Below are 14,697 nucleotides of genomic sequence, written 5' to 3' on the forward strand. Positions count from 1 at the left end.
GCGGTGGAGATGTGAAGACCTTTCGCATGTTTGCCCTCAACGTATGTTCACTAGTGGGTATGCTAGAACAGCTAGGGGTGAGGGGCCGTGTGGAGCTACAATGTGGTTCTCATGTAGCTAGATTGCTGGTTAAGCTACCCTATGACCTCACTGCCAGCTTCAAGAGGTTCATCCACCCAATGAGAATAGCTATCCCCACGCTCATCGACTTCGCTGAGTGGCTGGAATATGAGCTGGACGTGCAAGAAGATAGCATGTTGTGCTTCAGCAACAAGAAAGAAGACTCCTCCACCAGGAAGAAAGAGAACAGGAGAGATCCAAAGCAACCCAGCAAGGTCACCACTATTTTCTTGGGAACAAATAAAGCTACAGAAACAAGTACTCCGGCAGCCTTACCCATGTCGGAACATGCAGCCAGCCTTCCCAGTAAACCAGAGAAGGGGAGAGCCTACTGTCCTTACTGAGACAATGACCACTATCTGAACAGCTGTGCTAGCTTCAAGCAGCTGAACAAGGAACAAAAGGTAGCATGGATCAAGGGTAACAACAGATGCTGGTGTTGTGGTCGCCGTCATCAAACATCTAAGTGCACACTAAAGGCCCCTTGCAAGACATGTAACAGAAGACATCTGCTTGTGCTGCACGAGGTGAACGAGAGAGTAGAAGGGAAAGAGCCAGCAACGGAGAACTGTCTCGTAAACACGGCCGGTAAAATTCTGTACGTCAATCGTCCAGCATACAACTGTAAAGTGCTCTTGAAAATAAGTAAAGTCTTCCTAAGAAATGGTGACAAGTCCCTGGATGCATATGCGATTCTAGATGATGGTTCAGAGCGAACCATCCTTCTCCATGCAGCATCAAAGAAGCTAGGTCTAAAGGGCAAGCCAGAGGAGCTGGCTCTTCGCACCGTCAGACAAGAGCTGCTGACGCTGCACGGGGCGGCCGTGTCGTTCTCTATATCCCCTGTTGCTGAGCCAAAGAAGAGGTATAAGTTTCAGAGTGCATTTTCCGCGGAGCAGCTAAGGCTGGCAGAGCACACTCATCCTGTCAGCGCACTGCAGCGGAAGTACAGACACTTAACCGGGTAGCCCCTCCAGCAGCTGAATAGAGTGCACCCGGTGCTAATGATTGGCTCTGACTGCATACACCTCATCACTCCCATAGAGCCTGTTCGATTGGGTCCACCCGGTGGGCCAGCCACGGTGAGGACACGTCTGGGATGGACTCTGCAGGGTCCAGCTCAAGACATCAAGCTCAACCTCGAGGCACCTCAGTGTCTCTTCACATCTATATCATCCCCGACAGAGTTGTGTTCCCATGTGGAGAAGCTATGGCAGATGGATGTGCTTCCGTATCATAGTGAGAAGGTGGTCGTAAGGTCACGTCAAGACCAGGAAGCCATACACCTGCTTCAAGAGCAGACAGTGAGAGTGAAAGTTGACGGCATACAGCGCTATGCCACACCTCTCCTTCGAGTCAAACACATGCCTCAGCTACACGCCTCACGTAGTCTGTGCTGCCGCAACTAAGAGGCATCAAGGCGAAGGCCCCAGAACAAGCTGCCGCCTACGAAGCAGAGATTCACAAGTTAGAAGATGCAGGTTACATGGTGAAGTTGGAGGCACATCAAGTGAACGAAACTGAGGAGGCAGGGTATATACCGCATCATATAGTCCAGCACAACGGAAAGAACCGGGTTGTGTATAACTGCTCATTTCAGTACCAAGGACACAATCTGAATGAGCTCCTACTTCCAGGGCCTGCCTTAGGTTCCTCGTTACTGTCTGTGCTGCTACGCTTCCGAGAGCACTCCATCGCCTTCAGCAGTGGCATACGTGGGATGTTTCACCAGGTGCGCCTGCTCCAGAAGGATAGACCCTTGCTGCGGTTCCTGTGGAGAGACCTACAGCGAGACAGTCCGCCAAGGGTGTATGAGTGGCAAGTCCTTCCCTTCGGAACAATCTGCAGTCCCTGTTGTGCAACGTTCGCATTACAGAAGCACGTGTTTGACCATACCCAGCCAGATGACGGATGTTTGAGCTGCCATCGAGAAGTCATTCTACGTGGATAATTGTCTGCACAGCCTCAGCTCACAAGAAGCTGCCAGGGGTTTGGTAGACAAAATGCGCTATCTCCTGGCCGAAGGGGGATTTGAGTTACATTTACATTTATTCATTTAGCAGACGCTTTTATCCAAAGCGACTTCCAAGAGAGAGCTTACAAAAGAGCATGGGTCACTGATCATAACAACGTGATAGTCCCAAACATTGCAAGTAGCCAAAACATGAAGCATACATTGTGAAAAGCTAAACAAGTGCCAAAGGGAAGACCTCATAAGAGCATGCAGTTATACAAGTTACAAATTAAACAACATGAACCACAAAAGTGCAGGACTGTACCTGTAGAAGAACAATCAACAGTAAAATATTTCACAGCGAGTACAAGACTTAACTTCGTTATATCTAACCTAAAAGAGCAACAAGTCACTCAATAAGAGTCATTGTGATCCTGGAGGAAACTAACTAACAAGTCCAGCCAAGCATTCTTAAGTGCCGTTGTACTCCCGGAACAAGTGCGTCTTGAGCCTTTTCTTGAAGGTGGGGAGACAGTCAGTGTCCCTGATGGAGGTGGGGAGCTGGTTCCACCATTTGGGGGCCAGGCAGGAGAAGAGCTTGTGTTGGGACCGGGCAGTCTTGAGCGGTGGGACCACCAGGCGGTTGTCTGAAGAAGACCGTAGGAGACGGGTGGGGGTGTAAGGCTGCAGGAGAGACTTGATGTAGACGGGTGCAGTCCCGTTCACTGCTCGGAAGGTCAGTACCAGGGTCTTGAATCTGATACGGGGGTTGAAGGGTAGCCAGTGGAGAGAGATGAGGAGCGGGGTAACATGGGAGCGTCTGGGTAGATTGTAGACCAGGCGGGCCGCTGCGTTCTGAATCCTCTGAAGAGGGCGGGTTGCACATGCTGGGAGACCAGCGAGCAGCGAGTTGCAGTAGTCCAACTTGGAGAGGACCAGTGCTTGGACTAGCAGCTGGGTGGAGTGCTTAGACAGGTATCTCCTGATCTTCCAGATGTTGTAGAGGGTGAATCTACAAGTTGAAACAGTGGGTGAGTAATGACCCATCCATCATTGCTCACCTTCCCTCCGAAGTTAGATCGGACAGCTCTGAGCTATGGCTCAGTCACGGTCAACCAGATGTCCAGGAGCCTGCCCTTGGCTTGCACTGGCACTTTCAGTCCGACACCCTTGCCTACAAGCATCGTACAGTCGAGTATTCTGTAGCCACAATGAGGAACATATATAAAGTCCTAGCCAGCCAATATGATCCTCTCGGTTACATTGTGCCATACACAACCTGAGCAAAGGTCCTTGTGCAACGCTTATGGGACAAGCAACAAGAGTGGGATGACCCACAGCTACCACAAGAGTTACTAAGTTCTTGGCGCTCATGGGAATCAGAGCTGGAACACCTGCCAAAGATAAAGCTACCCAGGTGTTACACCAGCCCAGAGATGGACCACTTCAGCAGTGTACGAGATATCCATGTGTTTTGTGATGCTTCAGAGCAAGCATATGGATCTGTGGCCTATCTCAGGACTGAGAATATAAGGGGTAAGGTGGAGGTCTCTTTCCTTGCTGCCCGAGTAGCTCCCAAGAAACAACAATCCATCCTTCGTCTTGAGCTGTGTGGAGCCTTCACCGGTGCTCAGCTCTTTAACCTTTAGATGAGTGACTTCTAAATATTACCGACGCTTCCACCAGAGTGAGTTATTTTTTCAAAACGAAAGCTTGCTAGCGTTAGTTAGCTTCCGTTACCTAGCAACCTAGCATAATACTCGTAGCAATGCTACTACCTGCTAGTGTTACTTGTTAGGCCGAATCCCAATACCCCCCCTTACCCCTTCCCCTTTCCCCTTAACTTACCCCTTCCCCTTGGCCCTCGAAAGTAAGGGGTAAGGGCTACATAGCCCTAGGAAATGGGACACCACTTGGTTACAGGGACGTCATCTAGCACGTATCGATATCTCCAAAACAAGCAGTGTAATGCACTGATATTAAATGAAATTTGCTGCTAATGGAGTTTACTTTAGAACTGTAGACATGCTACTCAAAGAAATGCGGGACTGTTGTGCAATTCAGAACTGTAACATTAACGTACCAAACTAGCGATTTTTAGAAACGTTTCAATTAGGAAAATGGTTGCAAATATATACGTTCATGACTGTATATAACACAAAACAAGACTGTCATAATTTTTTTATCAATTAATTAAGCCGATAATATAACATTTATCGGACTCTCTGGAGGATTTGGTCGCCATTGTTGCCGGTCGCGCACTTTTCACATAGCCCTAGGTTTCAAGTAAGCTCCCGATCTTACTTGGTTTTAAGGGGTGTATACCCCTTAGTCTTAGCCCTTCCCCTAGCTCCAAAAGAGTATCGGGACACCACTAGTTCTCACGGGAACGCGGAAAACTAAGGGGAAGGGGTAAGGGGAAGGGGTAAGGGGGAGTATTGGGATTCGGCCTTAGCCTCCTAATTGTACATTTTGAAGCATTACTATAGCGTTTGTCATATAGTTTTTGTCTATCGCAAAAATAGTCGGTTGGAATGTTCAGAATCAGATTCAGATTCACTTTATTAGCCATTTGCAGTGTAACCTGCATTGGAAAAATGTGCAAGTAGCTCAACGTTCAAAGTCAACACATCAGAGGACACAACATAAAAACAGACAAACAAAGCCACATGAAGCCTCAATATTAAAAATGCTCAATATAAAAAATTCTGTACAATGAATCCATACATAAATATATTTAAAGTGCCTAGTTTAAGATGCTTTGTTCAAATCACAGCTTGTAGAAAGAAAATGTGTAAATGGCGATCAGTAGAACATTTGGCAGAACGATACCTTCTCCCTGAGGGAAACATCTCAAATCACGAATCACACGAGTGACGGTACACTGTGGGGCCCGCTTTCGAACGATCACATACATGTGACGCAACAAATTAACGGTTTAAGGTTATCGCTACTGAGTTGACCCTCCCCATCCGTAGCTGCATCTTGTGGTCGGACTCCACGACTGTTCTTACATGGTTGCTGTCGGACTCATGCCGCTACAAGTTTTTGTTGGCACTCGAATAGCGGAAATCCAGGAGCTGACAGGTTCTGCGACATGGCGCTATGTCCCATCCAGAGACAACCCGGCCGATGACCTAACTCGAGGGCTTGCTGTACAGGAACTGGGTGGTGATAGCCGTTGGACCCAGGGCCCAGCGTTCATGAAGTTGCCGTTAACGGGGTGGCCTAAACAATCAAGCTTATCATGTAACGAGTCTGAAAGTGAGGCGAAGCAACCTGCTGTTACTGTTCTGACAATCTCAAGTCCGTCCCTGTCCGACATACAGCAACACCTGACTCTGCAAGACTACTTAGAAGCCACTGCACGCCAACTTAAGGGGGCAACGGATCCTGCAGCCCCCCTGACAGCTGATGACTATATTGTTGCTGAAAGGGAAGCCCTGCTACAGGCACAAAGAGACTCCTTTCCTAATGAAGTAGCCCAGTTGATGGCTAGTAAACCGGTGACAAAATCTATCCGTCTTATGTCACTTGCTCCAGAGATCGACAAGGCAACGGGACTTATCAGAGTTGGTGGGCGTCTCCGTCGCAGCAGTGACCTCACATCGGCCACGATGCACCCTATTGTCCTTGACCCTCAGCATCCACTTACCCGGTTGACCATACAGGATTACGATATCAAGCTACATCATCCTGGGCTAGAGAGGGTGTTTGCGGACATCAGGAGACGATATTGGGTTCTACGCGGGCGTGAAGAGGTACAACGCCATCAGAGGAAATGTGTAGGTTGCAAGAAGTGGAGAGGCCGCCCAGATCCACCCAAGATGGCTGACCTTCCCCCAGCGAGACCTCGTATCTTCAAGCCTGCATTCTACTCTACGGGTGTTGATTGTTTTGGGCCATATGTCATCAAGATCGGCCGTTGGAATGAGAAAAGATGGGGAATACTGTTCAATTTTATGACCACCCGAGCAGTGCATTTTGACCTTTTAACCCGTATAGACACAGATGCGTTCTTATTGGCTCTGAGACGCTTTATAGCCCGACGCGGAAGGCCTCACGAGATCCTGTGCGACCAAAGCACAAACTTCAGAGGAGGAGAGAGAGAGCTCCAGCAATCCTTTGAGGCCCTACATCCCAAGCTTCAAAATCAACTGGCCGGTCAACAGATTAGGTTCAGCTTCAACCCGCCAGGATCGCCACACTTCGGAGGATGTTGGGAAAGAGAGATCCGCTCTCTCAAAACTGAAAGTTACCATAGGGGCCCGAACAGTCACCGAGGTGCTACACACTGTCCTTATCAAGATTGAGGGGATCCTCAATTCCAAGCCTCTTGGGTACACCTCGTCAGATGTGGCGGACCTTGACCCGATCACCCCCAATTGTCTCCTCATGGGGCGGCGGGACGCCTCCATACACAGGTCGTTTACGACAGCTCTGAGATGTTGGGTCAGAAAAGATGGCGACATAGTCAGATACTAGCTGATCACTTCTGGAAACATTTCCTTAGGTACTACCTTCCAGGACTCCAGGCCCGGCAAAAATGGCAGACTGAAGCAGCGGACCTGCAGGTGGATGATGTTGTCATGATTGTAGACCAGCAGTTGTCTCGGGCCATCTGGCCTGTTGGGAAAGTGGTTCAAGTCTTCCCCGGGACTGATGGTCGAGTCCGGTCAGCTGAAGTACTGGTCAAGGATCGGACATACACCCGGCCAGTTGCGAGACTTATCAGTCTCCCTGCTTTTCCTGAAGAGGTGTGATCAATGCCTTTTCTCTCTTTTAGGTGTTCGAATTGTTGTGTCGCACAGCATTTTCACCCCTTGTTCCGCACGTCGCATATTGAAAATGCTGTGCTATACAGCGCAAAGAGGAACAGGTGGTCAACCTACTGACACACGCGCAAGCTTGGCGAGACGCACACATATCCTTTCTGGAAATGGTGTGCTGACCAAGCCCCACCCTCACCCTCATTTCGCTTCCAATCGCAGATCGCCATTATGAATATAAATTCTTTTTTGGCGGCCATTGTTGTTTTCAACTGGAATCACCTGAAAGCCGTGTTGGAGGCAGCCACGTTCGGTAAGTCCTATTTTTACACATTTTAAGCTAGAATCAATGAATAGGTTCGTGAAAGTACACTACTCTTGAATTATGGTGAAGGTTTAAGCACTCTGAGACCTTTAGATCGTACTTTTCGAGTTCGGAAAACCGAACTCGAAAAGTAGCTAGCTTTTTCCCTCTGTGTAATTACTGACTCATGTAGCATCTCGGCGAATTCATCAAAAAGGTAGAGGAGGGCAGCTTTTAGGAGAACAAGCATATCCCCACAGACCTGTCGGCTCAGAATTTTGATTTTGGTCGAGAAAGTCTTTGTAATAAGCCTATTCGCCAGGGAGACGGCATAGGCTTAGGTGGCAGCCATGTTTTGGTCGCGTCATGTTCATAAGTTCACCATTTCACAGTTCGGTCGACACCAAAAATGTGTTTGTTACCAAACCTCGAGGAGGGAAGCCTTTAGGAGATGTAGGAATTGTGCTTCTAGCCAGATGCTCCGATTATTTTTGTGATTTGTGGAAAACTTGCAAGTGGAGTGAGACTGCGTCCCGGCGGTACATTGTTTTGACTTACTCAGAGACAGACTCGGCTCGCTCACTGGCAGTGTGTAAACAATATTGTCTTTCACTCAGTTCAACTCCTAAAATGTCAGGAAGGGCTGCTTTTTGTAGACAAGAGCCTGCTGAAGATAGCCAGTATATAGGATATTTCAAAACAAGCCTTTTTCATTCGTCATTTGCCTGAGAAAGCGACCTACGTTAGCCAGGCTAGTTTCACTCGGTCAGCCTATTTAAAGGTCTCTGACAGTCAGAATCACTGTTTACAGGCAAAGGTCGAGCTGGTCTTTTGTCAGATGTGTATATATTGACCAGTTTAGAGCTAAATACTCTTGCTAGAGCCTGTGTTTTGAGTGACTTTGCATGGGTTTCCAACACATTTGGATTCAAGTTCAAGTATTGCCACTGCATTTCACAGTCAAAACTGAAGTCTGTGTCAAGTGTAGATGGGAAAAGCTTTATTTTTCACCACTGACATGGACCCTTTTTTCACTTTACAGGTCATGCAGAGGCCTGCTCAACAGAGTGCAACAGAACATAATGAGCAACAAGAGAGGATGCTGAGTGTAACAGAGGATGCAATAGAGAATGCTGAGGGCAACACAGACCTCTTGCTGGACTTACCCCTCTCTACCTGGACAGCTTCTCTTCAGCAAGCCCCCAAGACAGCTTCATCCAGCTGGCCTGCCCTGCCTGCCTGCCCCTGCCTTTATGTCTCAGAAGATCACAGAATTACAGCTGTTTAAACTTCAGCCACATATTCTTATTAAGCTTGCCACAGAACAAATAGCTTACTTTTCTATACAGTAACTGACCACAATGATTCTCAACATTGAGAATAGCTCAGTAAGCTAAGACAGTGACCTGCAAGGTCACGGGTTCAAACCCAGCCGCAGTCTTTTGGCCAGTCATAATTTTGATTATCTGTTTAGTTAAACAGGATGACATCATTCTGATATACTATGTTCAATTTCACCTTGAAATGTCAACTGTTTCTTAACCTTTGTCCCAAAGCTGACCAAAGCTAATACTCAAATCACAGTTGGAGCACAGCTAGATAAACAGCGTCAGCGCCCCTTGGGTACCCAGCATGCAGTGCGGTATGTCAAATAGGCAAAGACTTGTGGAAAATAGTGCGGTTACAACAGCCGTACGAGGGATTTCAGTTGTTGTGTTTGTTCAGTTAGATGTTTGTAATATTATTGTTTATCAGTTAATATAATCTTGTTTATCACCCTGATTGTGCATGTTGTGTATTTTAATCGGACCAGAGAGTCGGCCACTATACTATTGTAGGCTATTCTCACAAGGAGTTGAGCATGCGCTTTGACATAGCCCGATTGCTCACATGACTGTTGTTAATTGTGCATTGACTGAGATTCTGGAAAGAGAAACACTCAAAAAGAGTTACAAAATCTGCTGGTTTTCAGCCATCATGGGAAAAATGTGTCAATTGTGGGAGGTATGTTTTTGGACTACCCCTAAACCTCATGTGGCCTCCGCAGCATTTCTCCTTTGGCATGACCTATGCTGGGAAAGAGTGAAACAGCATGGATGGAAGTTGTGTGTGGGCGGATGTATCTTTGTATAGGATGAAATGGAATATGAAATGCAATACAAAATGGCTGAAAGGGTTGTATTTATGTAAATGTCCTCATTGCCTCAATATCTTTGTGTCAATAAATACAATATAATTTTGACTGATGGTTTTCAAATCTTATTGGGTTCGAGATTACATCACTCTGAAGTACCATCAACAATTTCACCTTGGTATGTCAAAATATGATTGAATTTGAGTAGTTTGACTGAATCTAACAACTCTTACCACATAAGAAACAGCTTACTTTTTTATACAGTAACTGAACATGACAATATTCCACACTGAGAATAGCTCAATGGACTGGGACAGTGACCTGCAAAGTATAAGGTTGTAGGTTTGAATCCAGCCGCAGTCTTTAAGCCTGTCTTAAATTTGAATATCTGTTTAGTTAAACAGGATGACATAATTATGAAATACCATGCTTAATTTCATGCAATTCCACTTTGAAATGTCAACCGTTTCTTAACCTTTGTCCCAAAGCTGACCAAAGCTAATACTATCCCCTTTTTACTAATCTATTCTCAACAGTTGGTGTTTAGCAGAGAGGATAGAGAAGCTGCCTTGTAACCTCATGCTCATGAGTTCAAATCCCCATTCAGCCTATTGTAGTTGGCCCAACATAAAGTCGTTTTGCTCTCTTGTTGTCCAACTCTTGACCTTCTACAATGTACATTTTTATAATATTTTGCCATTTTGCGGAGGAACCTGCATCGCTGCTTGCAGCTATATTTTATTCTGCGTTACTTAAATATATATGTCTATGTTTGTATCTTCAGAAACCACACACACACACACCTACATACTAAATGATATGAGAGAAACTACTATCCCAGCTCCAATCCTGTCAGTTGAGAAATAAAGAATACTTTTCTGGATACAACGTCTGATCACTGGTACCCTGCATGATATTACGGAGTTCTGACCGGACTCCCCACAGTGTTTTAAACTAACCCATTCACCAGATAGTTTACTATTTTTCATTTAGTTTTACAGTAATAGTTGTGTTGTGTTTCCTAATAATACCAGGGAGAGTGGCTCAAGTGCCCCGATGTCCGTGGTTTTCAATATTTCTGAACTGAGTGTAATGATATTTTTAGTCCACAAATGTGGACATTTGCCTATCGCTATGTGCATTAATTACATAATTACTATTTCACAGAGAACTCATCTCATGCAGTTTGTGTTCAATTGTATTAGGATGGTTACCGAACTGACTGAATATTTCACAGCCCCACCTAGAATAATTTTCACCAGCCGTTACTTGTAAAACTGGAATATATACCAGTAACTAATCCAGTAGTTACTAGTAAGAATCTGTTTGGAGATATCCTAAATTTGGAGATAGCTTCATTCAAATGCACTAATGAATAAACATGAGGCAGAAAACCACATGCTTTCCTTGTCCGGCCCACTCGCAATGGAAGCTGTTTTTTTCTCATCGCGGTCAGAATTATATAGCCTGCAGGCGACAAGCCTCAAAATTAAACAATGTTCGCGGGATGCTGAACGCGTTCTTCACACGCTGCGTGCTATATTCTTTTTACGTTTTTGATAAATGAAAAAGGCCTGAGCTCGAGTTAGCTTCGACATGATAATACCTTGTATTAAGCATTGATGGTTTAAGGGCTGTACAGTAGTTCATCCACCCTTACATTGGGGGGAACACTATCGATACCCTTTGCTCACCAGTTATTATAGTTCATGAGTAGTTTTATATCTGACGATCATTTGTTAGATGCCTTCTGTATTTTACACTAAGACATTAAATCATCTCATAAACGGGCTGCATGACGTCTGACGTGTGATCTGTCGGTGCGGAGGAGACACCAGAGAAAGAAGACAATAAATCTTAACGGTCATTTGTATTTTCCCATGGGACCAGTGTGGTATCATCCCTGTATAATTAATATATCTCATATGTATTTTGTCCAAGAATAACTGGTGGAAGTTGTGGTTCAATGGCAAAATGTACTAGTCAGAAGAATCAGCACTACAACAAGCTGGATGATTATCAATGACATTTTCTGTTTTGAGTACGTTTCGATTTAATAGCTATTTCTTGATGATGCTATATATGAAGGCTAAGAAAATTCATCATGAATTGTGTTGCCGATGATGAACTCAGGAGAACGGACAACACTACTTAAGGCCTTGCAGTCCCTGTCTGTGCAGCTCCCATACCACACTGTGATCAACCCGTCAGTATGCTCTCTATAGTGCATCTATAAAAGTTAGTGAGGATGACTGAGTCCATGCTGAACTTCTTCAGTCTCCTCAGGAAGAAGAGGCGTTTACGGGCCGCTTTGACCACTTTGTCCGTGTGAACAGACCAGGGGTGCGTTTCCCGAAAGCATCGTAAACCTAAGTTGATCGTAGAGTCCATCGTACGATGGATCTTAGTTGTACGGGCTGTTTCCCGAAACCATCGTAGCTAAAGAGGCACTTGAAAATCGTCGTAGATTAACGAGAGCTCCAGACCAGTCGTAGATCGCTAAGTGCATCGTAGCACAGAGACTCAGTGGAGACACGCGTAGGCCGACCATGAAAACTACATTAAACTCATGCTGAAAGTTACTTCCGATGGAAAATAAGATTATTTTGGTCCTCTTTTTACACCAGTTACGCTGGAACTGGGATATTTCTTAGTGAACCATACAAGTTTAACTGCCGAAAAAATATCAGAATCCGGTTTATTCTCAAGTAAATTTAGGTTACACAAAATAATTTGATTTAGTGGGTTTGGCGCATGCAATGAAGGTATTTAAAAAACAAATGTCAGTCTTATTCAAAATACTATAATATTGAAATATGGCTGTTGTAATGTGCAATAGTAACTAGAAATGCATAAACGTAACGCTTTTAGGAGTGCAATAACACAACAACAATTGAACATTGAATATGTTTATTAGAATTATAGGGCTGGTAGCACGCCAAGCCCGGTGGATGGAGAGGCTGGTGGCAGAGCCGAGCCTGATGTTGGGGAGGCTGGTAGCGAGGCCGAGCCTAGCATCCTGTAAAGACAAGAGTGTCATTCTCTAGAATATGATCAAGACTGAATAAAGTGGGTAAGGATGGGATAGTAGTCACCGGGCTGGATCTCGGGTGTGGTGGAAGAGTCCTTAAGGGTCACGACTGAGCAGAAGCACAAGCAGATCCCCCTGGTGTGCCTGAGAGAAGCAGATGGTGGGAGGGCAACAAAACATGCGAGCATGCAGACAGGAGGAATAGAGTGTATATGCGGAAACAATGGCCTACCTGGGAAGAGGGAGGTGCAGTCTAATTCTCCCATACTTCATTTGTTCTGATGTGGTATTCTTCTCCTGGATTTAAGTTAATTTCAAGTGCCTAATTCCATTTAGACATGAGTCAGTCAGCAGTTGGAAGAAACTGTTCCTTGGGCGAGAGGTTCTTGTCCGGGTTGACCGTAGCCTCCTGCCAGAGGTGAGTGGCTGGAACAGTGTGTCCAAGGCAGGGTACCAGATGGTGATGAAGGAGGTGAGGATGCACTCAAATATGGTACCCATCATTGTCAGCACCCAATACTGCACCATCATTGTCTTTGACAGATCAACTTCTTCAGTTGACACAGGAAGTACATCCTGTTGTGCCTTCTTGGTGAGGGAGCTGATGCTACGTTTACATGTATTCATTTAGCAGACGCTTTTATCCAAAGCGCCTCTAAGAGAGAGATTTACAAAAAGTGCTGGGAGATGGTAGTGCCCAGGAAATGGAAGGATTCCACAGTGTTGACTGGGAAGTCACAGGGTGAAGGGGCTGGGAGGGTGTGAAAACTCATACAAAAATCATAAGCCATTCAGGGCCTACACGAAAAACTCATTGATGACACGTTGCCGTGCTTCAAAGTCAGCCAGGTACTGGACATGCCGGGGATCGTGGGCCTGCAGGGGAGGGCCATCTTCTTCCTCACCATCTTCCTCCAGCTGGTCTTCTTGAGGACCCAAGGGTGTTCCAGCTCTCACAGCTAAGTTGTGCAGCATTGCAGTTACTGCAATAACTGCACAGCATTTCGTTGGATGGAAAAGAAGACCTCCAGCCGACTTGCGGAGACATCGGAATCTCATCTTCCATGTGCCAAGAGTCCTCTCAACGATACTCCTGGCCACACGGTGAGCTTCGTTGTACCTCTCCTCAGCCTCGTTGTGGGGGTTGGCGACAGGAGTCAAAAGGTATGGCCTCAGGGGATACCCACTGTCCCCGAGAAGCAGCCATCCATCCCTGGAAGCTTGTGCCTCCTGGCCAACAGAGGAGTTTGAAAAGACATAGGAGTCGTGGCTGCTGCCAGGCCATCTTGCCACAAGATCGGTGATGAGACCCCGATGGTCACAGATAACCTGGCAGTTGATGGCAGCAAAGCCTTTCCTACAAAAGAAAACATGGCCATCATTGGAAGGGGTGAGGATGGGAATGAGGGTGCCATCAATTACCCCAATGACTTGGGGGATGTTATGTTTCCCCCAAAGAAAATCCTGCACCGCAGACTTGTCCCCTCTAGTTGTGGGGAATTGGATGTGGTCCGGGATGTGGCGAAGCAAGGCTGATGTTACTGCCTGCACGGATCTCGATACTGAGGCCTTGGAGAGCCCATATCCATCGCCAAGCACCTCTAAGAAACTGCCAGTGGCATAGAACCGTAGCGCTGCCAGTAGCTGGGTTGCAGGGGTCAGTGCATAGGACCTCTGTGTTGGCCTCTGCAGGTCTGCCTCAACCAGGTTCAGGAGCATCATGATGTCAGCCCTTCTGAGACGGTATTTGTGTTGGATGGCTGAATCCTCAAGGATGTCCAGTGGACTCATCGTTGTCCTCACAAAGGCGTTGAGTGTCACTAGCCTACTTCTGGGCCGCCGCCGCCGCCGCTCTCTCTCTCTCAATTGGATTATTCGCTGTATTGCAGCCATGTTCCGCTTGAGAAGTAGGCTATACCTCTCCTTTATATACCATGAGAATGTAATGGATGGGTCTGTATGTCAATTAAACTGATTAGTCATCTGACACATCTAACACTCATAATGAGTATAATTGATCAACCATCAATTAAAGTAGAGTTGATTATTCATGTTGGAAACAATGGTTCCATGTTGGAGACATGGGGTATTCAATACGTATGTGTTTGTCACATTGTCATTTGTGGCCAATGTGGGAATCATGAGATTGCAAACATGGTCTTGGAAAGCTGTTGGCCTATTATAGCAACATTGTAGATATAGTCAACACTAGAAAATAAGACAGTAAATAAGTTGTAGATTGAGATGCTTGTATTTGTACATTGTATTATTTAGGCTTCTAACTGCATGGCATGTGTGATACCATTTATATGCATGGTTGTTTACTTTATTGCTCAATCAAGTAGTAAATATAGGAATCCTATAGATTTGCCCATGGAAAGTGGA

At 45.9% G+C, this 14,697-nt stretch overlaps 1 protein-coding gene across 1 annotated transcript; it reads right to left on the minus strand.

Moving 5' to 3' along the window:
- Positions 1 to 13,110: 13,110 nt before the first annotated feature.
- On the minus strand, positions 13,111 to 14,103 carry LOC124465558 (putative nuclease HARBI1). Its single transcript, XM_047017419.1, has one exon. It carries the CDS (start codon positions 14,101 to 14,103, stop codon positions 13,111 to 13,113), a length of 993 nt encoding a protein of 330 aa, XP_046873375.1.
- Positions 14,104 to 14,697: the final 594 nt, after the last annotated feature.

This window comes from Hypomesus transpacificus, unplaced genomic scaffold (assembly GCF_021917145.1).
Source record: "Hypomesus transpacificus isolate Combined female unplaced genomic scaffold, fHypTra1 scaffold_60, whole genome shotgun sequence".
In the NCBI taxonomy this organism is placed as follows: Eukaryota; Metazoa; Chordata; class Actinopteri; order Osmeriformes; family Osmeridae; genus Hypomesus; species Hypomesus transpacificus.

Bases quoted from the DNA above. Each gene is read 5' to 3' on its own strand.
- LOC124465558 (XM_047017419.1), bottom strand. From the start codon at position 14,103: ATGAGTCCACTGGACATCCTTGAGGATTCAGCCATCCAACACAAATAC.